Raw genomic sequence first — 27818 nt, 5'->3', positions numbered from 1 at the left:
GGGAAAAGGTTTCAGTTGTGTAGGAAGACACTGGAGGAGTTTGGCAATGATTGATGGGAAAGATACGAATGAATAAAAGTACTTGTGGATTGCGAGCACGGACCCAGCAAGTTGTGGATGTTGCCTGTCTGGCATCATCTGAGTCATTTCGTCAGAGCCAGACCCGCCTGCAACTCCAGAGGGGCGTGCTTAACCCCATGTGCAGCCAGGAGCAGAGCGGAGAGCTGAATGTGCTTTTCAGAGCTGGGATCATCCATCTACAGGCATAAGCACCAGCCCCCGCCCGCTGGGAAGGAGAGCCCGATATTTTGTTCCTGGACGATCCACAAGGTAAATAGCTTGCTTGGGTTTAAAAAGTACCATCAAAGTAGTCCAACCTATGAGACTCTGCCTTAGTACAACCTGTTTACTTTTTGGACTTTTTTAAAAAGTATTTGATAAAATAGAGATGTGACAAATTAACGTGTGCGCTGGGGGAACATTTTGGTTATCATTTTCATTTGCTTGAGGCTTCATAAAGGAGAAAGGTCCTGATGAGTTAATAACAGAGAATATTCCTACTTTGACTATGCAAAAACCCCGAAACGAAGCTGTTTCCTTTGGGTTGTTAAAGCCTCCACCTTAGCCTCGGTGCGACCCTTGAATCTTTGCTCTAGTAAAGTCCTAAACTTCACATCTCTCCCTACCCTAATCACCGGTGAGAAGGCATGGATAATCACTTACAGCTGGCACACAGAAGGCACTTAATAAATGCTTGCTTGCTTGGCCGGTCCTCAGCTTCAAGAAATAAGGAGAACCAGGTGCAATCCAGTGTGTAACGGGTCCTTTATGCCCTTTTGCTGCTTAACCGCTCACCCCCTTCTCTAATAGATATATTATGCCTATAGTTCTGAAGACGGGAGAGTAACGGAGCTGAGTTTGCCTCGGAACCCCTTCTTTCTTTCTTTCTCTGCCCTCCCCTTCCCCCCAGACACTTCAAGACGCTCGTCCCTACAGCTAGGAGTGAGCCCTATTGTAGGCACAGAAAACGCAACGTTCCTCCACCACTCCCCCTCCTTTCCCCTCTCTTTCTTTCTCTCTTGGGATGGAATTACGCAGAACTTGTTGTGCGCGGGAGTTCCCTATTTCCCCAGTTGCACAGACAGGAGCAGTACCAGCACCCAGCTGACCAGCACTCCAGGGTAAAGGAAAAGGGGAGACGGGGCTGGTTGCAGGAGTGACTGTTAGGCAACTGATTTCGTGTCTTCTCTCCCTCTGCACTGTTCCTCTCGCCAATCCCGACCCCCACCTTCCTTCCCTCTCCAGGCTCCCGAAGCCAAGCCTCAGAGAAGTGTCCTGGGATTTCTACTCTCCTTTGGAACAGAGCAGCATCATGCCGCCGCATCGCAGCCTCTGCAGTATCCCCCGGCTGCTGCTTTTCCTCGCCTGCTGCACTTCTGGGGTCTGGGGGGAGGAGAACGATCTCCTCTCCGCCCGGGACACCTTGCCACCGCCGGAGGCCGGGGAGGTGATGACCCCGACGGCCAGAGCCGCCTGGCCCAAGGCGGCCAACGCCAGCCAGCCTCTTCCGTCCGTCCCGCACGGGCGGTCCCGAGGCCCCCCTCCCACCATGTGCTCAGGCCAGACGGAGATCAAGGAGACTTTCAAATACATCAATACTGTGGTGTCCTGCCTGGTGTTTGTGCTAGGCATCATCGGGAATTCCACCTTGTTAAGAATCATCTACAAGAACAAGTGCATGAGGAATGGCCCCAACATCCTCATCGCTAGCCTCGCCTTGGGCGACCTCCTGCATATCATCACTGACATCCCCATTAATGTCTACAAGGTAAATGACATCTGAACCAAACTGGTTCTAAACAACGGTATGAAAGCTAGAGATGGGTTTGGGGCAGAGGCTGGGACAGAATAAGTAACTGGAGAAGGGAAAGTAGAGGCAATTTATTAATTGTTTTTTTAGTTTCATCCCCAACTTTCTCCTTCCCTCTTCTAATTTCATATCCCTGAGTCTCCTAGGGATTTTGGTCTTTAAAATGTGATTCCTCTGGGAATTTTGAAACCTTAACACTTGAAAGGACACTGCAAGCCTGCAGAATGAAGCACAGGATTGTCTGGAGAAAGGCAGTCTAACACAGAAGGTCACTGACTGGGGTAGATGCCCAAGACAACCTTTTTGGGACTTCACTTTACTTCAAGGTCATTGAGTATGACAAAGGAGTCAAATACCAGAAGTCCATTGGTAGTAAAGGCACAGGTGTTACTGTATTCATTAATATGCTGATCCCAAAAAACCTAGGAACTTTCTAACCCAGTCTCCATATTTAGAGCGTCTTACACCCAAGGGCTCAGAGCTATGGGTTAGGATTGAGGCAGCCCATGGATGAAGCCACATTCGTGTGAAAGCTTTTATGGGACTGCTGAGAAGAGGTGATCCAACTCAGCCAGCTGATAGCCTCATGGATTTGGAAAGATCAGTGGATTTTGAATACCTCTAAACATTGACAAGCGGGGCTATGGCAGTACTAAGTGAGATATGCCTATAGAGGAATACTGAAATAAATCCCTCTACAGAGTCATATCTCCCCATGAGACTTAGGCCTCCACCTAAATTGATTTTAGCAAGCAATTACTGAGTAACTACTATGTGCATAACACAGGGTTGGGAGTGGTGGGGTGGCATTCTATGAAGGCACAGTCTAAAACTATTTTGGATCAGTGCTTAGGGCAGCCAACAAAAAATTGCACTGACCCATATATCTCTGCTTTGGAGTGTTTTACTACATAGGGATAGATATTGGCCTCATACAATATATAATGCTTAAGGAACATTTAAAAAATTTTCAGTGTATTTGGAGAGAAGCAACATGGGGTGGTGGTGGACAGAAGGCTGAGCTTGGAATCAAAAGAACTGGCTGCGAGTCCTGTCTCTCATATATACTAGCTTGTGATGAAGGGCAAATCATTTACAGTCAATGCCCCAGGCAATTCTCTCAGAGCTGTCCTGAATGATGGAGAGTTTACACACACACACACACACACACACACACACACTCACTCACTCTCACATACTCCCCAAAGTGTTTTAGAAATTACATTTCAAATTACATTGACGATATTTCACATTATTTGAATGTAACTCTTTTTATGCAAATAGGAATTTGGACCACATTTTAGGACTCATAAGTGTAAAGGAAAAAAAAAACACTTGGGGTTATGGGATTCACTGAAAGCAGGCTTAAACACTAAGTTAGAATTATTTTTTCACTTTGTAATTTAATTATTTGTTCTGGATTCTACCCTCAGATGATCCTTAATGTGAGACTAGTACATTGCTCAGTATCTAAAACTAGACACCTGATAAGTTAGTTCACTAAAGTTGAAAAGCCTCAAATTCCCCAAGTCTGGCTGGAAGCCAGAGTCCCTGATCCTCTAAGAGATGGGCTGAATAAAGACCTCACACAGAGATTGTTCAGGATCTGGCTGGTAATCCATTATGGGGACTAAGTATGTGCTGTGTTTGGACTGTGTCCTTAAGATACAATTGGACTTCAGGACACTTCCAAATACAACCAGACTATTCACTAGATCACTTTATGCAACAGCGAGGACTAAATATTCTTTTTCCAGGTAAAATCCAGAACTCCTCCAAAGTCCTATCCCCATGGGTGTTCTGTTCATGCTGGATGAAAATTGTGGCTATAGAAACACTTTAAATATTCATATAAATGAGAAAAAGAAGATACTTTTTGACCACTCTAAATGCCCTGATGTTTTAGATGGTTTTGCTATGGTCAGTGGGTAACAATATTGTTTTCTGCGGGCCCCCCCCATCCCTATTACAATATAGAAGAGGAAAGAATGGGAAAAGTACTGAACTTGGAGATCTGAGTCAAAAAACAGTCAATCAAGAAATATTTATTACATACAAACCACAGGCCAGATATTGACCTAAAAAAACAAAAATGAAGTAGTCCTTACTCTCAAGGAGTTTACACTCTTTGTAAAATGAAAATGGCACTAATTTCCCTACCACCACTGAGGTTCTCCATCAGCCTCTTGTAGGATGGGTCAGGAAGAGCACCAAAGTGGAAAGGATTCTGGGCACTTGAAGGCTATACAAGTGGATTGAAAGGTCTGTTAGGATTTACTTATCTGAAAAAGCTTGGAATGCAGACCTGTTGACCAAAGGGATGTTTGTTGGTTGAAGACTGGCCTAACTAAGCCTTTGAGGCTCCTCGGAAGAAGGTTGGCCACCAGATAATTGTTTTCCAGCCACAGCAACACATGAAGAACATAGTTTGTGGCCCACATCTGTGATGAGGCAATCAGCATTATCTAACCCACAGAACTTCCCAGTACGGAAAGTGCTTTATAAGAAAAAGCACTAGGGGCGGCTGGGTGGCACAGTAGATAAAGCACAGGCCCTGGATTCAGGAGGACTTGAGTTCAAATCTGATCTCAGACACTTAACACTTATTAGCTGTGTAACCCTAGGCAAGTCACTTAAGCCCAATTGCCCAGAAAAAAAAAAAAAGAAAAGAAAAGAAAAAGCACTAAAAATATGATGTATGATTAGTATATCTGGGAACAAAAGAAAGAAGCTTACATTTATAGAAGACTTGAAATTCTTTTGCACATATTCATTCCATCCTCATAATAACCTATAGGGTGCAAATGATTATCCCTATGTTATAGATGGGGAAACTAAGGTATAGAGAAGTTAAGTGATTTGTATAGTATTATACAGCTAGTAAATAGCTACTTGGAAACTCAAACCCAGAGTCCTTCAAATCCAAATTCAATACCCTTCCCCTCTATTCCTGTATTTGATAAAAATTACAAATCTCTTTTTCCAAAGCCACTTGTTACAACTTTCTTCAATGTTCTCACCTGAAGGAGAGCTTGGCAAACATACATTGGTTGTTTCTCAACCAGGGTTATAAATGATACTGTTGCTAATATCACAGCTCTATTAACAGGCAGGCAACTGAAGTCGGCATTATTGACAATTTAGAACAGAGAGAGTTTGAGTCCTTTGACTAAAATGAGTTAGGGGAAAGGGTAGGACCCATAGATTCAACTTTGCTTTTCATTCACTGCATTAAAATGGGCAATGAAGAAAGGTAGCCAAGTCAACTCCTACAAACTCCTTTTGACATATGATAAAGGACATTCTAATAAACTTTCCTGACATCTGATATATAATAGATAGGAATTAACTCCTTAATAAGCACAAAAATGACAAAGCTTCCTGATAAGGGTGAGGGGTCAAAGATGATATTTGAGATTATTTACAGGAATGGGTGTTGTTAGGGTGTTGTCAGGGAAATGATGGGTCCCAATGTCCTGACAAAGTGGCAGGGTTACTGATTTTCAACTCTTCACCTTTTAACCAGGTAATTACTGCCTTCAATATGGTAGGTAGTCAAATATTTGTGAATTGAGTAAGGAGGATCTGGTTAATTTACCACTTCAAAGGGCAATCTTTGAATCTTTAACTTTCAAACTTCTAAATCTTTAGCTTTTGAACTAGTTAGATGAAGTTCCTGAATACTAGAATTTAGGAGTGAGCAAAGAAGTTGTTTATCATTGGAATTCCACCTATATCACGTTAATGTAGGAAGATACAAAAAGCAAGGAATTTTTGAGTGGAGGTGACAAGTCCAACTTAAATCATTTAAAGAAAGTTGTTATTAAGAGTTAGGAGACAGCTAGGTGAAGCAGTGAATAGAGCACCAGCCCTGGAGTCAGGAGGACCTGAGTTCAAATCCAGCCTCAGACACTTGATACTTACTAGCTGTGTGACCCTGGGCAAGTCACTTAACCCTCATTGCCTGGTCCAAAATAAAAAGTTATGAGAACCTAAAACTAAATTTGGTTCCAATTAAGAGTAATGAGGATACAATAGGCTACCTTTTGATGACTGGGAATCATCGCCATCATTTTATTTTAGTTATTTTATTATTATTTTATTGAGACCTTTGATTTACTTAATAGTTCAAGAGAACTTCCTGATGAGGAAATTCCCTCTATAAATGCAGTTTGGCAACTATACTGCAGTTTATAATCTGGAAGAGTTGTTTGGGGGCCAGGAGAGCTTTAGTGACTTGCCCACTGTGGTTGCAAAACCTGTGTGTATCAGAAGCCAGACTTCTTGATTCTAAGGCAACTTCTCTATCCTCTGCAATATACTGGGAATTAATTAAAGACTATAAATAATCTGCTACAAATAAGGACTGAAAAAAGTATATTACAATTGCCCCAAGACATATTGGTAAGAGAATGGCACTTATTATCATTGGTATTTACCTCCTCAACTCTAAGAATGACTTGCTCCAGACTATACAGTAAGATAGTATCAAGGTTCAAATCATAACTTTCTTACATGACACTTCTAATTCTGCGTATGGACTTTAGTTTTCAGAGTTGCAGCAAAGCACACACTCTTGACTTTAAGGCTATGTAAATTTGACTTCCAGAGTCTGTGAATATACTGGGGAAAGGTTCTGGATCACAGAACAGAAGGTAGCATTTTGGATGCCATATCTTTATTTTAGGACCTAACTAGTAAACATCGGCATGTCAGGATGGGAAATTGCTTGATTGTATCTACATTTAACTATATATGATTTTGAAATGGCCTTCTATGATAACAAGACTTGACTACAGAGAAAACCATCAAAATCACTTTTTTGTAAGAAAGAAAGAAAGAGAAGGAAAGGAAAGGAAAGGAAAGGAAAGGAAAGGAAAGGAAAGGAAAGGAAAGGAAAGGAAAGGAAAGGAAAGGAAAGGAAAGGAAAGGAAAGGAAAGGAAAGGAAAGGAAAGGAAAGGAAAGGAAAGGAAAGGAAAGGAAAGGAAAGGAAAGGAAAGGAAAGGAAAGGAAAGGAAAGGAAAGGAAAGGAAAGGAAAGGAAAGGAAAGGAAAGGAAAGGAAAGGAAAGGAAAGGAAAGGAACAACAACAAAAGTTATCTCCACTCTCCAATGTTAAAATATCTCAAATTGTTTCTGGGAAGATTAATTATTAGTGTGAGGTAATGATGAGTTGCCTCAAAATCTTAGGAATTGGGAGAAGGTAGATGATGTGTGTGTGTGTGTGGGGGGGTGATGTTAAGACATGCTATACTGTCCCTCTCTATTCTTCCCTGTCGCCTTTGTCTTCCTTTCTCTCATTCTCCTTTCTATGCTCTGCTAGTCTTTATTGGGTTTTCTTCCTCTTAGAGTTTCTCCTTTCATGCAGAAATTAAATGAAAGCTCTACCTTTCATTGTACCAATCAGTTAGCTATACCACAAATGCTTTGTTTATCATTACCCTCCCTCAATCACTTTTCTATTCTCCCACTCTCAACTTTCTTCATTTCTGTCTTCCTTTTTTTTTACATTGGTCTCCTAGGTTTTATTGAATGGTATCTCTAACCACTTCCTTTCTCTTACTTCCTAAGGAGAAGTTTATCTTTATAATATTTAACTAGTTCCTCCCAAAAGAAGGGAAGGAAGGAAAAATGGGCTGGGTGCTTCCATAGGCAGTTTAACATAGTAACAGAGAACTGGAAAGGACCTTTGAGGTCATCTCTCTAGATGAGAAATAGACTGACTCTAGAAGGAACCTTGGTTGTTAATATAATCTAATTTTCTTATTTTATAGGTGATAAAACTGATGAGGTCCAGAGAGAGATAAAGTTACTTGCCTAAGGTAACTTAGGCTGTTTAACAGCAGAGAACCCAAGTTAACTCATTCTAAGATACTACAATGTCTATTTATAGCATTATACCAAGCAGTAGCATTGCTGATTTTTATTCTATGGCCAGAGGAAGCCTCAGTGATACCATTCCTTTGGAGAAGGTGATTTGGGAAAGAGACAGAGGAATAGGACTGTTACCAGTTGAGGCCTGTAGATATTCATTAAATGTTTAGCCTGTAGAGATGAAGGCTGGAAAGCCCAAATTTATTCATTTCCTATTAAGATTTTTCACACTCAGGAAATTTGTTCAGTAACATATTTTTGAGAATGATAAAGGAAAAAAGTGACCAAAATAAACATTGTTATTTGGGGAAAATAAAATTAAGGATATTCCTTATGACTACAGGAGACAAAGAATTTGCAGATTTCCCTAAATCATAGACTTTAAAGTCCCCAAGTGTGATCAAATTATTATGCAATAGATGGGATTTCTTATCTATCAAATTAAGTGATTTTGGTCTTTTAAACTGTTCTTTCCCCACTTCGAGTTATCCAAACAAGATTGAATAATATTTTCAAAGCTAGCAAAAGGGAGATTGTGTAACTCCATTTGCATTGAGTATCTAATCCAGGGATCTGTGATCTTGCTTTTCCAAAAGACAAATAACTGACTATATATGGTTCGGCATGTGTGCCTATTATGCTATAGTTGATTTTATTTAGAAGGACATGTCACAAGCTAATAAATGATGAAGTGTTTTAAGTGGTGATGACAGGATCAAACGGGGGTTGAAATAAGATTTAAGAAATAATTTATAATGTGAAACATTCTGTTTCTTTGCTTTTAAACACTAAGGAGAGGCCAGTTGTGTTTATGAAAATGTTATATACAATGAATAGTACCCCTTCAGCTGAAGAACTCTCCAGTTTTGTAATTTTGCTTTTTCATAATGTGTGGATTTAAGTCACCCTTTCTTTCTTTTTAGCTGTGAACACCCTTCTAGAGACACTAAAATAGCCAAAAAGTAGGCAGTTCGCTTGAGAGAGCATAGGATACTATCAGTTTATCATCTGGTATCTCCTGGATTTTAGAGGTATGAAGAAACTTAAGAGACCATTTAGTTAAGTTCTTAATATTGTTCCTAACATGAAACCCTTTTACCGTCTTATGAGGCCGATGAATCACATCTTGGAATATTTTTAAATGCATACAAACCTAAAGGTAAGAGCACCTGATCTAGTCAAACCCATTTAATCTCCAGCTGAGGACACTGAAGCTCAAAGAGGGGAAGAGAATTACATAGGTCACATACAAAAAGAGAGAAGCAACTCCAAGACTGCAAACCCAAGTGTTCCAGTTTTAGTTAGACTGTTGTCTCCCTGACTACACATGCTTCTTTTAACTTATTTCTGATATAGTATTTTTATGACCTCCCCTGCCATGTAAAATTTACCTTAGTCATTTCAATTTAATACTATCTTTCAAGAAAAGAAGGACACTTCTTCCAACATTGTGTCATTGTGCCATGGATGAGTGCCCCTTGAGCATTGTCTTAGGTTTCCTGCCCCACCCAAGCCTGTCTTCTCTACAGTATGCCATAACATGCTGGATCACCACTGGTTCTCCCAGAAAGGAAAAAAAACAAAACAAAACAACTTAGCTTTCCTATCTATATCCCAGTTCCTTGGTACCTTTATTTCTATTCAGTTTCACTTTATTAATTTAATAAAGAAATCTAGGTCAATATGTTAATCTTGCTAGAATGCAAATCCCCCCTCCTCAGTTACATACATTAATATTTATACATATAACATTTAATTTATTTAAATAAGTATTAAGCACCTACTATGTCAAAGCACTGTGCTAACTGCTAGGAGGACAAAGAGCAGCTAGGTGGTACAGTGAATAGAACACTAACCCTGAAGTCAAGAGGACCTGAATTCAAATCTCACCTCAGACACTTACTAGCTGTATGATCCTGAGCAAGTCCCTTAACCCCAATTGCCTTACATATGTGGGGCCATCTCTAGTCATCCTGATGTATATCTTGCCACCAGAACCAGATGGAGGTGAAGGAGAGAGTGAGGTTGGTGACCTTGCACAGCCCGCCCTCACTTAATCCAAGTCAGTGCAAGTCATGACATCATCTCCTGATGTCATGGTCCTCTTTGAGAATGAAGGACAAACAACAAGAAGGAGAAGAAAAAACAAAAACAAACAATCCCTACCCTCAAGAAGCTTTTGTGGGTGTAAGAAGGACAGGATAGAGGGTTATACCATTTAGATCCAAAAGCTGAAGCCCAGTTTCCTTTTTCTTTTTCTGACTTGAAATGACAGTTTCATCTTCATCCATTTTGGTGCAATATATGTTTCCAAGTGCAATCAAGGACTAGGCCAGGAAGCAAACTTTCTATTCTATAGCTTGATAAAGTTTCTCGGTTTTATCACCTCCATTATCATTAATATAAAACTCCTTGGCTTTAAAAAGTTTTAAAATTCCTTTAGTAAACTACTAGGATTTAACTGTGCACGTATCTTAGTGGACAAATCCAACCATGGTTCTTATTAGGGGAGCCAACTTGAATAAGAGGCCCTTGTCACAATCTTGTGCTGCAGACATTGTTGGAATTTTTAAAACATTGTGAAACTGAATGTGAACTTAGGGATAAGCTCTTTAGTCTTTCCCCAGAAGATTAGTTTAGTTATGTGGTTAAGAGACCACCAGGCTAAATCACAGTAACTAATAGAAATCTAGAGAGTTTGAAGAAGTACCCATGCAATTAAACCAATCCTTGAGGTATTTAAGTAAGAGATATGGTGCCTTCTTTTCAATATGAGCTTTGGAAGGGCATGTTATGATCTATATCTATCTATATCTATAGATGGTGAAGAGGATATAATTTCCTCTAATTCATAAGTATAAACAATAATTCCATTATGATGTGTTGGGAGAAAATATAGGTATGATTTGATTTTTATTTTCTAGGTAGAGTTGAAAGGGAACCTCTGACACTTACAGTACTAGCTGTGCGTTTAGTCATTTTTCAGTCATGGATGACTCTCATGACCCCTTTTGGGGGTTTTCTTGACAAAGATACTGGAGTAGTTTATCATTTCCTTCTCCAACTAGTTGTGTAACATGAAGAAATTACTTAACCTCCCAGACCTTGTGACAACTAATTCTCTACACCAAGGGTTTAAATCTGAGGTTCACAAGCTTGTTTGTTTTATTTTAATATTTTGACAACTGTATTTCAATAGAATTTATTTCCTTTGTAATCCTATGTATTTTATTTTACTCATTTGAAATCATTATTCTCAGATGGGATTGATAGACTTTGCCAGCCTGCCCATGGTGGTTCATAACACACACTCAAAAATGTTTTAAGAACTCTGTTCTAGACTCCCTGATAGGTTGTTATATAAGTGGAGAGAGTTCCCACGGTGAAAAAATCCGTAGTTACAGTTAAGTTAAATTTCACCTTAAAAATAAGTAGGTAAATTAAAGTGAAGTTAAATTCAACCTAACATCACTTTATAGTCACTTTTACAGATTGGTAGCCCAGGAAGGGAATTTTGTCACAGGCAGGGGATTTGTGAGTAGAGAAATAAGGCAAAAGATTATCATACTCTTGGCAGCAGTAGTGATAATGTTGGTGGTAATGTTGATTAGATTACCATTCCTTGAGCAGGGTGTGGAATGACAGGATGGTGGGTTCACAGTCAATGGCAGAGCAGATGTCAAGATGCTCACACATTGGCCAAGCCCTGGAGTCTTCTCTTTGAATGGCTGGATGGGAAGAAACATGTTCTAGGGTCAATTATATGATGGGTCAGGGTCTCTGAAATTCTAGTCCGAGCACTTATTCATATCTTCTTGTAAGTTCTCCAAAGAGGTCCACCAAATGTTCTGGGAACCTTCTAGATCTCCTGACATTACATGATTACCAGTTGAGGGGAAAAGCTGCCCACCTATTATCTCACTATAGCACCATCCCACTTCCTTTTCCATGCATTCATAGCTTTGATAAGGTTAAATTTAATTTTTTTTTAGTGAGGCAATTGGGGTTAAGTGACTTGCCCAGGGTCACACAGCTAGTAAGTGTTAAGTGTCTGAGGCTGGATTTGAACCCAGGTACTCCTGACTCCAGGGCCAGTGCTCTATCCACTGTGCCACCTAGCTGCCCCTTTGATAAGGTTAAGAAAAATTCTTACTGCATTTAGCTTGAAATGTATTCATCTCCAATATCTGTGGATATGATTGAAAAAGAAATAAATGGAATACTAATGTGCTGGAATGAAGGTGTACTAATTAGAAAAATGGCCAAAATTCAGTAAAATTCTTTATCTACTACAGGAAGCCATGATAAAAACAACAGCAAAGAAACACCCTTTCCAAAAATTAGTGAAAGGCAGCGTTTTAATTCTCCCCCTTCCTTTCTTGCTCTTCTCCCATCAATATATTTATACAATGCCAGCTATATAAGTAAAGTTCACACTTCATCAACAATATTAAATACTCTTCAACCTCAGTAAGCATTTATGATTTACCTATAAATATATTTCTAATCCATATACTTATAAGAGCAAATTTTTGCCTAACAAGTCACATCTTAACAATATTCTCCTCCTCATACTCATTATATCCATCTTCAGCCTGGACAGAATCCCTTAAGCAATTAAAATTCTCCAGGGAATTCCATTACATAGTGATGAAATAGTAGGTTCTGGAATAGATCAGCAGTTTCTCTGACAGGTTTTAGGTTAGGAGAAAGTGTAGGACAGTGGGAGAGAACTGATAATTAATAGCTATGAGTTTCACCTCCTCCAGTCTGCCTGGAAGGTCTAAACCCCTACAAAACTCTATCTCAGGGCCCCAGCCCTGAGTTCCGAGTCACTGAGCATATATATGTCATTTTCAAGGGTGAGTCTGTGTTTCATAAAGCACATAAAGCTAGATAGAGTCTATGCTCAAATCATTAGAAAAACTGACTCAGATGGAATAAAAGAAGCAAAAGATTGGGAATGAGTGGAAATGGTAGCATTTGAGATGTCTGCCTGTAGACTATCTTGTTAATGGTGCACATAGTTTGCATTTGATGGAATGTTTTGAAAACCACAAATGGCCCCATATCACTGTATACAATGAATAAGAAAAACAGGAAGGGAAAGTAGTATTATGGGCCATGAAACAGTGACATTCATTAGTGAAAGCTGGTTAACTTTGGCATTTCCTGACTTTATGGGGCTTGACTCCTTTCTGCATTAACAATCTGTTAACGGTGTTTTCCCCCTACTTAATTTCTCAGTGAATGTGTTTTTTAATTAAAAAGAGAAAGGGGAAAAAAGAAAGTAGGTGGAAAAAAGAAAAAAAATCTCATGTAAAATCCTCAGCCTACAAGTCATTGTTGGGCTCATGTGGCGGCATCTTTGAAGAAGAATAGAAAATTATACAATATTTATGATAAGTACCATTAAAAATTAATAGCTTTAATATTATCATACAGAACTTTTAAAAAATTATACAGGCATTCTTCCTGCTTGGAGCAGAACCGCCTCATTTCAAATCTTAAAGCTATAAAGATTCAATAACCTTTATACTCACTAATTAATAGATTATGCCTGATTTGTTGCTATTTATCTGTTCTTATTTAGGGATCTCAGTGCATAAAAAAGGTGTTAAGAACTACATTAACCTTATGGGAAAGCAGGTATATCAGATTCTATCACTATGAGCATGGGCCATGTCAAATTCAGTCAACACCGTATCACCCAACACCTAGACCATATAAGTGCAATAGCCATTGGCTCAAGAACTCATTAGGTTGGAAACAGAAGTGTCAATCTACAGATGGTATCAGTGAAGGATACTAGCACTAATGTCTATTCAAACTCAGCTTTGGAGGAAATCCAGATTAGCTTCACAGGACTTGACACAGAATTGTACTAGTACTTAACTCCGTTTAGAAAACCTTCAAGTAATCAAGGCACTGATTTGTGGTAGAAATTGGGAATCAGAGAACCTGAGGAAGAAATCCTGGATTCTCTACTTAACATCTGTGTGCCAAGACACAGTTTCGCTGCACCTCAGGTTTCTTATCTATAAGATGAGAGACTTAAACCAGGTGACAGCAAAGATCCCTTCGAACTCTAAACCTGTAATTGTATGAACCTTTTCTGGAAAGTATAAAACATAATCAGATCTGGATTCAAACCTCAGCTCTAATACTAATTTATTAACATGCGCAAGTAATTTCTCTCTCTCTCTCTCTCTCTCTCTCTTCCTTTCTTTCTTTTCTTTCTTTTTTGCAGGGCAATGAGAGTTAAGTGACTTACCCAAGGTCACACAGCTAGTAAATGTCAGGTGTAGAGGCTGGATTTGAACTCAAGTCCTCCTGAATCCAAGGCCAGTGCTTTATCCACTGCGCCACCTAGCTGCCCCACCATGCGCAAGTCATTTCATTTATCTGAGCTTCAGTTTCTTCATTTTCAAAATGGGGACAGTATTCTTACTTACATTGCCTACTTCACAGGATTGTTCTCAAAAAAGTTTTTTTTTTAATACATCTTAAAAGGGCTATATTGTGAGCTATTATTATTTTGTTATGTATATGCTTGAAATCATTGTTTCCCCACACTACACTGACATAACCTTAAGGTTATCTGAGCACTTCAGAAATTTCTAAATAATATCTATAAGCAGAATTTTGACTTTAGTTACTAGTGAAAATTGCCTGTGAGCAGTGAGAGAAAAATGAGCAGTGAGGATAGTTCTTGTTTGCACCTGAGAAATAAGGAAACATAGTGGACTGTTCCCAGAGCTAAAAAAGGTATTTTTTAGAGCACGGGCCCTGAATTCAGGAGTACCTGAGTTCAAATCCAGCCTCAGACACTTAACACTTACTAGCTGTGTGACCTTGGGCAAGTCACTTAACCCCAATTGCCTCACTTAAAAATAAATAAATTTTTTAAAAAAGTTATTTTTGTTTTTTGAAAATAAAAGGAGGGGAGCATTGCTTGCCTGCCTTGAAACACTGGTTCTCAGAGCAACAAAATATAGCTAGAAGAGGTCACCAAGTCCTAGGAACCACCACATTCTGGTCCTTGGAAGGTGGAAGAAGTTGGTTCTGTTCACCAACATAACTTGGGGTGTGTGTGTGTGTGTGTGTGTGTGTGTGTGTGTGTGTGTGTGTGTGTGTGTGTGTGTGTGTGTGAATGTGAATGTCATTTCCTGTTAAAATTTAGAGAACGCTTCTTGGTTGTATGTGTGATATCTTGCCAGATCATCCAGTCCTTTTCCCTGTAAGGAGATTTGGCTCGGTTTGGGAAGCATCTGCATCTTAACCCTGAATTTAGGACTGAAATAGCCCAAAGCTTCTGCTGCCCCAGCCCTTTCGATCAAGAGATAGGTCATATCATATGCTGTCAGATTTGGCAAGGACTCACCAAAGCCGATGTAAAGCAAAAGCATGAACTGTACTTTTCAGGCAGTTCAAATAACTGTCTATCAAAATCTGGACTCTGAGGGAGATAGGGACTAGATCTGTGATTCATGGAACTCCCAAGGAAAGGGAGTCTGTACAAATGAAGGTCAACATCTCCCAAACTCTATTCTTACAAGTTGCCTAGAATCCTGAGAGATTTTAAATTTCCAAGGGTCAGAAGTGGGATTTGAACCCAGCTCTTCCTAACTCTGAATCAAGATCTTTATTAACTATGCCATGCTGTATCTTGGCATAATTAAATAAATTCTTCCTAATTGGAAGGGGTAGCTAGGTGGCATAGTGGATAGAGTGCTGACTCTGGAGTCAGGGGGACATGAGTTCAAATCTGGCCTCAGATACTTTACTATCTGTGTGACCCTGGTCCTGTCACTTCAACTTATTTGCCTCAGTTTCCTTATCTGTAAAATGAGCTGGAGAAGGAAATGCCAAACCACTCCAGTATCTTTGCCAAGGAAACCCCAAATTGGGTCACAAAGAGTTGAACATGACTGAAAACAATTGAACAACAATAAAGCAGTGAATTACCATTTACTTAATTGTGATCTTCTAGCATTACTCAGTATATAAGTTTGAAGGTAAAGTGGGTGGGTACAAGAAAGGACTTTGAAATGCAGAGTGCTTTTGAAGTTTAGCAGTTTCAGAGTTTGCCAGCTTTAAAGATTTTAGCTCTTCTCCTATAGGAAGAGGAGACTAGAAAACCGCAATGTGGTTACCTATTGTTACTAGGTTGGGCTGTAGTGAGATTGTTAAAATTTTCAGTTTGCTTTTACAGTTTCACGATGATAGCTTCAGGTCAGAGGTTGTGGTGCAGACCTCCAGCTGGGTACAAAGAGCAATAATCCAACTTCTCCCTGAGCCAAAGAAAATAGCATCCCTGAAAGCATACCAACCCAGCCCAGTTCAACCTTGAAATAAGATCTCAATTCAGCTAATTGACCCTTTTTCATGAGAATAGATTGTTTCCACCCAATATCTCCCCTTAGATCTGAATCCTCTCATGGCTTTATTCACTCAAACATCACCATGACATCCATATTTGCTGGAGATTATTTTGAGAAAGAATAAAATTTTGGAGACATCCAGATGTTTTGGTGTCATGTAGATAAAATGTTCAGATGATTCACTGAATATATATACACACACATATATATATACAGAGTGAATATATACATACATATATATGAATATATACACAGAGTGAATATATACACACACACACACATATATATATATATACACAGAGTGAATATATACAGGTATTAGATAGATGGATGGGTGGATGGAAGGATAGATAGACAGACAGACTATAAAGACACACTAACTTTCATCTGGATAGTTCAGCATCCTGTAGATACAAGCCTGTGGGATTCTAAAGATTTCTCTAATCCTAACTTTTCTGTTAGAAAACTTTGTAGAAATCATTCTCTCTCCTTTTTATTCCTTCTTTTTCAAAGAATAGCCTATGTTTATCAGGTGCAGTCCAATTTAATTCAACAAATGTGTCAAGCATATATTTAGTGAAAGGTGAGTGGGCATGTGGAGAGAGCTAACCTTAGGTTCAGAAGGGCCCAGGTTCAAATCTTGTCCCCACTGTTAGCTGTGTGACCCCAGACAAAGCTCTAAGTATCCCTAGGTAATTCTCTCAGATTCTAAAGTGCAGAAAAGTTGCTAACCGGCATTAATTAATACAGAGAGCTTCTTTAACTTGAGTTTCCTCGTACACGTTGCTCATTTATATCCAATTCTTTGTGACCCTATTTCTGGTTTTCTTCACAAAGATACTGGAGTGGTTTGCCCTTCCTTTCTCCAACTCATTTTACAGATGAAGAAACTAAGGAAAACAGAGTGAGGTGATTTCTCCAGGTTCACACAGCTAGTAAATGTCTGAGGACAGGTCCACTGACTCCAGGGCAAGTACTATATCTACTGCACCACCTAGCTGCCCTACACTTACGAAATCACAAGTTCAGAAAAAAAAATGTCCAAGCCACAGTTCTAGGTGCTGGAGATACAAATAAACAAAACAAACAGCCCCTACCCTGAAGAAGTTTACATTCTTTTGGTTGAGTAAGAAATGTTGGGTTTAAAAGACCCTGTACTGGTGATTTGAACATTATTTTTCCTCTAAGTAAAACAAGGGATATTTGATTATGTTGTCTCTTAACAGACCAGTGAAAAGGTATTTGTATTTTCTTCACATCAAATCTTAATAGCAACAAACCAGTTCCAACCTAGGAGTACAATCAGGGGCAAGTAGATGTTACAATGGATTGAGTGCCGGGCCTGGAATCAGGGATAACCCAGTTCAAATCCAATCTCAAATACTTACTAGCTTTATGATCCTAAGCAAGTAATTTAATCTCTGTCTATCTTGGTTTCCTCAATTGTAAAATGGACATGATAACACCTACCTCCCAGCTTGTTGTAAGGATCAAACGAGATCATATTTGTAAAGCACCTTTGTACAGTAACTAGCACCTAATAAGCACTTAATAAATGCTTCCTTCTTTCCTTCCTTCCTTTTCCAGAAATATAACTAGCTCGATTTTTACTCAATTATTATAAAAAATGTCTCATTTACTAGCATTGGACTGAATATTGAACAAAGTGTTATTTACCCAGCTTGAAAAATTCAGGGAATTTGGTGCATGGTTTGCAGAAATTTATTTTATTTAACTATGCATATTTATCGAAGGTTTTTCTTTTGCTAGCTTTTTCCATGTGTGGGGGGAGATGGGAGAAAAAGATGGATTTTTGTAAATTGAAGAAAAAGATTAAACTAAATTAAAACAACAACAAAAGAAAAGGTGCTTTGGAAAATAAAAAAAAGTCAGTCCTAAGCACAACATTTCCAAAATGTTTTTATTTGTTTCCTTCTTTCTCTCTCTCTCTCTCTCTCTCTCTCTCTCTCTCTCTCTCTCTCTCTCTCTCTCTCCCTTCCTTCCTTCCTTCCTTTCTCTCTTTTTTTCATGGCGGTGAAGGAGTAGTTATTTTTTAAAACTTTTAAAAAAGAGCTTGGGAATTTTTCCCTTTGTATTCAAAACCCCATGAACAGTTTTTCCAGATGTTCACCTAAAATGATTCATTACCAGTGTCTGATACCCACCCAATTGTCCCAAAGAAAATTCTGTTTACCCTAAAAATAATAAATTCATGTATTCTAAATTTTCCTTCTACTTGTAATTTAAGAGATGGAGAGGAAAGAAGAGGAAAGAAGAGAGAGGAGACGGAGGGAGGAAGGAGAGAGAAATATAGAATGATGGAGGAGGAGGAGGAAGAGAAGAAGATGAAGATGATGATGTGATGATATTTAGAACAAGCCTATATGTGACTTTAGGGATCTAACCCTCAGTAAGGAAACAGTTATCTTTGAGTACAGATTAGTACTTTCTCTACAGCTTACAGTCTTAGAGTTGCCGAGGATCACTAAGAAGCAAAATTGCTTGCCTATGGCAAGAAGTCAAACTTGAACTCAGATTTTCCTGTTATTCCAACAATGTCCTCCCTCTCTCTCCCACACCTTTTCTCCCTTCTCTCTCTCTCTCTCTCTCTCTCTCTCTCTCTCTCTCTCTCTCTCTCTCTCTCTCTCTCTCTCTCTCTCTCTCTCTTTTTATCCTTCCCTCCCTCCCTTCCTCTCCCTCTCTTATTTCTGTCCCTCTCCCTCTTACTCTGTGTGTGTACACTCATTTTTGTTTTTCAGTTGTATCTGATTCTTCATGACCCCATGGACCATACTGTCCAAGGGACTTTCTTGGCAAAAAATACTGGAGTGGTTTGTCATTTAAGGTTAAGTGACTTGCCTAGAATCACATGGATACTAAGTGTCTGAGGTAGGATTTGAACTCAGGCCTTCCTGATTCCAAGCCCAGGGATCTATCTACTGAGCCATCTAGCAGCCTCTGCATATGTACATAAACACACACACACACACACACACTTATATAGATGTTAACATATTTATCTTAATAACTTATCTTAAACTCCATTACTTGTTCACACAGTGACAGTCTTTGCCATTTTTTATTTTATTTTTTTTTAATCTTTGCCATTTTTAAGAAGAGCTACTCAGTTGTATAGATCTTGGAAATTAAGGGTATGTTCCTAAGTAATACCTCAAAGTGGGAACCAAATTGAATTTTCATTCTTCTCCCCACACTCTCCTTTTCCATATATTGAGTGATTTTCAAAGGCTATTCCATGAGAAGAATAAGTAAGTATCTGGTTTTCTGATATCCACTTGTGTGTTAGAAAAAGAGTCTTGGCTCCATATTGCAACAAACTCAATCCATAAGGCACCTTATGAAATGATACCTAACCTAGCTTCATGTTTTCTCAATGCAGCTGCTTGCAGAGGACTGGCCCTTTGGAGTTGAAATGTGCAAGCTGGTCCCTTTCATTCAGAAGGCCTCTGTGGGCATCACGGTACTCAGCTTATGTGCTCTAAGTATCGACAGGTGAGATCTTGGATCTAAGCTAACAATACTGTAAATGCTCAATTACAGGCTAAAATGGATATAGAGCTTTAAAAGACTATGTCGCTGGATGTGATCGGCCTCTCAGCTTTAATGTGTTCCATCTGTTGATCCTAAGGTATCGAGCTGTTGCTTCCTGGAGCCGAATTAAAGGGATTGGAGTGCCGAAATGGACTGCGGTGGAAATTGTTTTAATTTGGATCATTTCTGTTGTTCTGGCTGTCCCGGAAGCTATTGGTTTTGATATGATTGCTATGGACTACAAAGGAAAGTACCTTCGAATCTGCTTGCTTCATCCTACTCAGAAAACTTCCTTTATGCAGGTAAATAAGATGTTGTATGCCTTATAAAATGATTCATGTTCTGTGAACGATTAGTTATCTTGTTTCCCAATGCCCCCCTTTTATTTGCAGTGGAAAATTACTGCTTCATAACAGGCTGTGGTTTGAATTAGAATTGAGATCTGGAAAAGCCTGGGTCTGCTAGAACTCAGAATTGCAAGAAAATATGTCACACAATGACCCAGTGCATTCATAGTTAATAGAATTTAGAGCTGGAAGGGACAGTAGAGATTAATGAGTCCAAACGCGGGTTACAGATAAGGAAACTGTGGCACAAAAAGGCTTGACTCAAGTTTTACAGAGATGGTAAGTAGGGGAGTTGGGTTTGGAAACCAAGTCCTCAGACTGTAAATTTATTTTTTAAGAGAATTCCAGGGACTCACACAGAGAATAGGTCATATCTCTGACCACTTCTCAAACTAGTGAACTGGAAATTTGTTACATTTGAACTTAGCTTGTGTATTCAGACAAATGGCTAGGACAAAGAAATGTTGTGCACACAAAAGTAAAGTAGGCTCTGAGAAAGTAGATGACAGAAACATTTTGGTTCTGAACTTAACCCTAATACTGAAGATTTCTGGATGGTTATATGCCTGGCTGCCCCCCTTTTTGTCTACAAAACTAAAGTGGAAGCTAAAATTAAACAGAATTATTTCTATTTTTTTTCTTTATTAAAAGAACAGGGGGCAGCTAGGTGGCACAGTGGATAGAGTACCGGCCCTGGAGTCAGGAGTACCTGAGTTCAAATCTGGCCTCAGGCACTTAACAATTACTAGCTATGTGACCCTGGGCAAGTCACTTAACCCCAATTGCCTCACTAAAAAAAAAAAAAAAAGAACACTTGGTAGGAGATGTGCCTGGGACTACCATAAGCCAGGCACAAGGTCCCCAATATTCTGACCCTCGATGCCCTATATGGGGAATTATCCTAATATAATGACATGTAATAGCATTTCCTTTTTGTTATTTCTTTGAAAGAAAGAAATTATTAATCTTTGGCAGAGGGTAAAAGTATGGACAAATGGAGGGGAAATGGTACCTTATTTCCTTTTCTCACTGTAAGAAATACTCAATGAATATGTTTTCTTTAAAAAAAAAACTTCTCCCCCTGCACATGCTTGTGTAGCATTCGTTAAAGGAAAAAAATCTCTTTGAATATAGTTCAAAAAAGGGACAAGAGGATGAAGTCATAAAACAGAATGAATTTTTGTGAGGGGCTTGAACTTATTAGATTGCACAGTTGATTGAGGTTCAAAAGTGCTTCCCTTACCATAATCTGTGAGATAAGCATTGGAAACATCATTTGCCCCATTTCACAGATGAAGAAAGTGAGGCTGAGAGATTCAATGATTTCCTTAGTCACACAGTGAGCATGGGATGCAATCCAGACCTTTGCTGATACCAAGTCCAGCAGATGTGCCACAGCATGAGAGTAGTCACATCCCTTCATCTTTTTGGGTTTCAGTTTGCTCAACTATAAAAGGCAAGATTTGGACTCAATTATGTCCAAGTCCCTTCCAGTTCTAAGTTTCAAAGACCTGTTTGATATTATAGATACTGTCCCAGAACTTATTACCTGAATTTATTGGTTTCTTATCTTCAAATAAATCGGAATTTCTTAAAAAGAGGACATGATATTGCTCCTAATGGTGTTCCTTTTCTCTTTCTAGTTCTATAAGACAGTTAAAGATTGGTGGCTGTTTAGTTTTTATTTCTGCTTGCCTTTGGCCATCACTGCATTTTTCTATACTTTGATGACCTGTGAAATGTTGAGGAAGAAAAGTGGTATGCAAATCGCTTTGAATGACCACTTAAAGCAGGTAAGAAAACAAACCAAAAACCCCTGTTAGATGCAACATTCTTATTTTTATTTTGATCTAAATCACTTTTGATATTATAAGGAGGTAAATATGACAAAGGAAAAAATGTTACTGCAGGTTGCTAGTGGCTCAGATAATATATCCCTTATGCTTTTTACTTTGTCTTTAGAATCTGTGATTCTATACAGTATAAATTATAGGGTTTTGAGCTAATATAAGGGCAGCTAGTTGGCACAGTAGATAGAATGTTGGACTTGGAATCAGGAAGACCTAAGTTCAAATCCAACCTCAGACACTTACTAGCTGTGTGACCCTGGGCAAGTCACTGTACCCTGTTTGCCTCAGTTTCCTCATATGTAAAATGAGCTGGAGAAGGAAATGGCAAACTACTCAAGTATCTTTGCCAAGAATGCCCTAAATGGGCTCAAGGAGAGTTGGACATGACTGAAAAACAACTGAATCTAGCACAAGGGCTCTTAACCTTTTTTATGTATCATGGGACACTACTCAGAATAATGTTTTGAAATACCCAAAACACAAAGGAAACTAAATTACCAAAAATATAATTACAAAGGAAACTCAATGTTAGTGAAAATAACCATGTGATTTTTCTTTTCTCCATCCAAGTTCATGGAACCCATTAAATCTACCCAAAACTACTCTGTGGATTCCAGACTAAGAGCTCATGATTTGGAAGACTGTTTCATACTCTCAGACTCCTAAAGCCTATGCACTCCCTCAATAAATAATGTTTTTAAATAATTAGAGCAAATGCTAAATTTCAGTGAGAGGTTAGTGGAAATAAAGATGTATTTTTCCCATCCAAATTCCTGTAATCACTGAGTCTACCTATAGAACCTCAGGGGATTCCTGAGCTCCAGGTTTAGAACCCCTACCCTCACAGGACTTGAGTAGAACCAATATTGAGTTTCCAAACTGATATTCTATTCCTTTAACTCATTTAGAATAGCCATTTGATTTATAGCTCATCATTCTGAAAGTCTTCCAGTGTTTATTCCTTTTGTATATATTTTATCTCAACTATTTTATTTTAAGAAAGCATTTCTGGTAATGATACTAAAGGTTGCCTCTCCTTTCCTTTCAGAGACGTGAAGTAGCCAAAACAGTTTTTTGCCTGGTGCTGGTGTTCGCCCTGTGCTGGCTTCCCCTTCACCTCAGCAGGATTCTGAAGCTCACTATCTATGATCAAAGCGATCCCAATAGATGTGAACTGCTGAGGTAAGAATGCTATCCTATAGAAATTGCCTGGCTGATTAAAAGCCATTTGAGAATGCTGCTTGCTGAGTATTTGCTTTTGTAGAAGGCATTTCTGCACTTCTGAGTGAGGGAAGGAGAATTCGAAAATCCCAATTTTTCAGCTTCTGTTCCATTTGAGAGGGGAGGAATGAGAGTGGAGGAAATGCCTAGAATAGAGGGAAAGAGGAGACCAGTAATGCTGAAAGAATGACATGATTAAATCTACCAGTCTTGATTCTCTTTCATCTGCCAGAGATCCCTTTAGCTCAGAGGGTTCATAGCACTTTCCAAGGAAAGCATTATAAGAAATAAAAGCTATAAGGAGGAAGAAAGGCCAATAGGAAGTTAAACCACTGTTTATGAGTAAAAAACTATCTTCCTAAAAATATTTTTCATCTCTACATTGAATAAATGGGGCATCACTGACATGCTTTGGGGGGTGTATTTGCAGCTTTTTGTTGGTCCTGGACTACATCGGTATCAACATGGCTTCATTGAATTCCTGTATTAATCCAATAGCTCTGTATTTGGTGAGCAAAAGATTCAAAAACTGCTTTAAGGTAAGGGGGCTACTTATCCTGACCTAAAAGATAGGCCCTCCAAATTCATTAATCTTTTTTTTTTCATTGCAACAGAGAGCTCTGAACTTTAAAGGATTAGAATTGATTTTGTTATTTAAAAAAACACACAGTCAGGGTTTTTATTTACAAAATCAGCTAATCATGTTCTCTTCCATTCCCTCCAACCCAGCTAATCTCTTCTATATATAGAAGTGCCATTAAAATCAAAAAGGATTTCACATGTGGATATGTAATTCTGACAGAGTTGGCAGAATGGAATTAGGACCCAATGAACCAGGGCCAGGAAGCAATTGCATATTGCCCTGTTTCTACCAAGGCTCTGTTTCTTTCTAAATAATCACAAATCTTTGAGGCCCCAACTGAAAGTTAGCTTTTTTTTCCCCCTGGGCCATCTTAATAACCCAAGTGACAAAGACCGGCATGTCCAGGTTCCTATCACATGATGTAGCCTAGTAGATGAACTTTAGCTAATTAGATTAGGGAAATATTTCAGCTCAATTAAATTTTACCACTCTTGAATAGCCTTACAACATTTGAACAACCTCAGGCAAGGAATCCACAAGAAATTTGATAGAAATAAATGCCCGGCCTTATCTGTGGTATTCGTCATTTTTCTCCAAATCAAGTGTTTCTAGGCTAAAGCAACATAAATTATAAGAAAAGATTGTTTTCTCACGTATTTTATATCTTCATCATCCTATTTACAAGATGTTCTACTTTTATAAAATCAGAATCAATTTATCGGGTCATGTCTTCCTTGCCTAATCATAAAAAAGATAGTATTGGAAGAGATCTCAAGAATCAGCCCTTATTTCTTTACAGATGAGAAAACTAAGACTTAGGGAAATTGTGAAGGTCCCCACTACCCTCCAAACTGTGCCTTTCTTGTCCTTCCACCATCCTATTTAAAATATGTTCAGAGGAAAAATAAAACTACAGAAAAAAATGCAGAAAAATAAAAAAAATAATGTGGGGTGGGATGGTGAATGTCTACTGTGACTCCTTTTGAAGGCTGGCAATGAGTTCCTGGCTATGAAAAACAAAATCAAGTGGTCCATGGATTTTCTGCCATGGATAGAAAGTCAGAGTCTCACAGTGTACACAGCTTTTTTTCTGACATTTGACTAGCATAAGCGTATGATAATAATTTATTTTTGTTTTGTACAGTCATGCTTGTGTTGCTGGTGCCAATCTTTTGAGGAAAAACAATCCCTGGAGGAAAAGCAGTCCTGCTTAAAGTTCAAAGCAAATGATCATGGATATGACAACTTCCGCTCCAGTAATAAATACAGCTCATCGTGAAACAAGAATGGGGGGAGTCACTGAGCTGCCATTCCTTCATTTTGGACAGAATTGTTATGATGAAGACAGTGGGGCATTTGGAGTAATGGTTTTGTGTTTGCACAAAAAAACTGGTGAGAAAGTGATTGTTTTTTTTTTTAACACTAATAATTCTTCATGGTATTCTAGGTTGTTTACATGAAGGAAAGTAGGGAGAAGAGAAAGAGCACCTCATTGTCATAGCACTTAAAATCTTTGAAGTTAGCACTTCGGTGTAGCTCTAAATAACTTCCTGTAGATTAATATGTCATTTCTATTCAGTATGAATTCACACAGAGTTTTCAGTAAAGAGGCTGTTTTCTAATTGATGTGAATCCAACATAGGATACAAAAGAACAGACTTATCTGCATAGGGCAGATGTATAAAGTGATTCAATTAGGGCTTTTTAAAAAAAATCCTAAAAAGAAAAATAAATGTGTATTTCTTTGTTTTTTATCACAAGTGTTACACTACTGGCTAGACATATTATTACTAGATACAGAAGGTGAAAGTATGTGAAAATGAGCTTTTCTGGTTTCTTTTGTTCAAGATTAAAAGAATACTTGAATAATCCCAAGGGAGGCTCAGAAAATGCCATCTAAAATACATTCAATGACCAAAATACATTCAACACCTTAAAAAGAGCCGAAGGAATCAAATGTAGCAAAGATAAAGAGGGAAGATTTGGCTTATTGTTCGAATTGAGTTCTTTTAGAATGCTTACATGCTTAGTATTCTCTTTAAAGAAAAAAAAAAACTACCTAAGTTTCTTGCCAACATGATTATGGTTGTTTTCAGAAGATTCTTACACTTTCATAGCTGTCATTTAAGGCTACTTTTGATTAATCTGAGCTTCTGTAAATATTTAAGCTACATGTTGACTACTTACCTAAGGGCAGGTCCCAGTCTACGTCTCCTTAAACAAGAGAGATACCAGTAGCAACCATAAGGTGGATTGCCTGGAGAAGCATATATAGGGCAAGTGAGAAGGCCCCATGCCCTACACAGTCCCTTTAATACTCTAAGTAATTCATAGGTAAATAATATATAAATAAAATACTAAGATTATTCTAAAATGGCTTTAAAACTCTAATCAGTCAATTATTAACTTTCTCCCCACAGGGCAACTAGAGACCTTCATATATTTATTCCCATTTTTCCTTAAATTTTAGCCATCAGAAAAAATACATATATAATAATATTATGCTTTACTATCATGACAGACAAAAATACTTCTAAAAACTATGAAATATGAGACTTTTTAAATTCTCCTCAAATATTTTATCTCCTTTGCAAAGTGCCTTAATTATGAACAGGATTAATTTAATATATCCACATGAGCAAAAGGAAAGGAGAAAGGGAAAGAAAAAGGAAATTAGGTGGGATCAAAGGAAAACTGAAAGATACAGCTTTCCACTCAATCAGAAGTTGTCATTCTGTGGATGCAAATACAGAAGATCCTAACTCAAATTCAGCATAGCAAAAATTGTAATGGTACAGGAACGAATTGGACCCAAGAGCTTTGCCTTTTACTCCTAAAATATCACAGAATTTTTTTTTTGGTAACCAGGACCACATGTAGGAAATAAGCTACTAATGTAGTTTCCTGCCAGCTTCTAAACTGAAGATAAACTAAACCAAAAACTGACATTATGGCCAAGAAGAAATGACAGTAACTCCGTGTGGATAATTCACATGCCATGTGCATACTATTTATAAATTACACAATGGGTCCTATCTATTAATTTTCATAGCCACTGCCTTGAACTCCTATCATCATAAAAATATTTTCAGTGCCTTAAAAGGGGGAAACATTGAATTCTAAATTAGCTATTGGTCAGTGTTATTTTCAAAGTTTCATTATCTATTTTTGTTTCTATTTAAGTTACAGCTGTAGTGTTTTACTGCTATGTAACCCATTTTCATTTCTCTGCACTAATTCCTTGCTAAGTCAACCATCCTTGGGCATGGCTACATTCTCATGCCTTATGACTTAAACTTCATTGCATGAGAATTTTGCCAAACCTGGAAATTGCACACACAAAGAGCATATGCACTGTTTTTTTTAAAAAGTAATCATGTTCAGGGGCAGCTAGGTGGCGCAGTGGATAGAGCACCAGCCCTGGATTCAGGAGTACCTGAGTTCAAATCCAGCTTCAGACAGTTGACACTTACTAGCTGTGTGACCCTGGGCAAGTCACTTAACCCCAATTGCCTTACTAAAAAAAAAAAAAAGTAATCATGTTCAATAACTTCTGAAAATGCTATTTTGATATTTTCAAAGTAATAATAAAGGCTGGGGAAAAAACATTTATGTTTTCTTGGTATTACTGAAGCCAAGCTCAGAAAGGTGCTACTTGAACCATGTAATAATGACCAAATTATGTTTAAGCTAAAAACTTTCATCCCCCAGCATCAAGAACTATGTAATATAGTAGTGGCCCCAAAGAGTTGCATTTATACTGTAGCTTACAGATTTTAAATATTTCTAATCTTCGTCATGTCCTGCTAATATGTCAGTATTACTTAATTTGAGGCTCATTCCCTGCTGAGTATTGCCAGATTGTGTGTCTAAAAGCATTCAATCCATGACTTAGTAAGGGGACTTTGTAGCTAACTGAAAATAAACAAACATTTTCTTTATAAAGTTGTATAGAACCATGTAAAATAACTATATATATATATATATATATATATATACATATAGCAATATATATTTTGCTTTCTGTGGTCACTTAAAGTGGCAACTACTGTAGTTGCTGAGTGTTTATTTGCTAGGTAAACAAAATGAAATTATCAATAAAATTATTTTTAATTGTTTAAATAATATGTTGTATTT

At 38.2% G+C, this 27818-nt stretch overlaps 1 protein-coding gene across 1 annotated transcript; it reads left to right on the top strand.

Moving 5' to 3' along the window:
* On the top strand, positions 1 to 27803 carry EDNRB (endothelin receptor type B). The gene is given in 9 exon segments (XM_043996734.1): positions 1 to 288; positions 290 to 330; positions 1306 to 1828; positions 19529 to 19641; positions 19778 to 19982; positions 21671 to 21820; positions 22926 to 23059; positions 23529 to 23637; positions 24826 to 27803. Coding segments are annotated over 9 exon segments (1470 nt in total). The 5' UTR covers positions 1 to 228; the 3' UTR covers positions 24961 to 27803.
* The last annotated feature ends 15 nt before the right edge of the window (positions 27804 to 27818 follow it).

Source organism: Dromiciops gliroides, chromosome 3 (assembly GCF_019393635.1).
Source record: "Dromiciops gliroides isolate mDroGli1 chromosome 3, mDroGli1.pri, whole genome shotgun sequence".
Lineage (NCBI taxonomy): Eukaryota > Metazoa > Chordata > Mammalia > Microbiotheria > Microbiotheriidae > Dromiciops > Dromiciops gliroides.
This window is presented reverse-complemented; position numbering and strand designations above follow the sequence as displayed.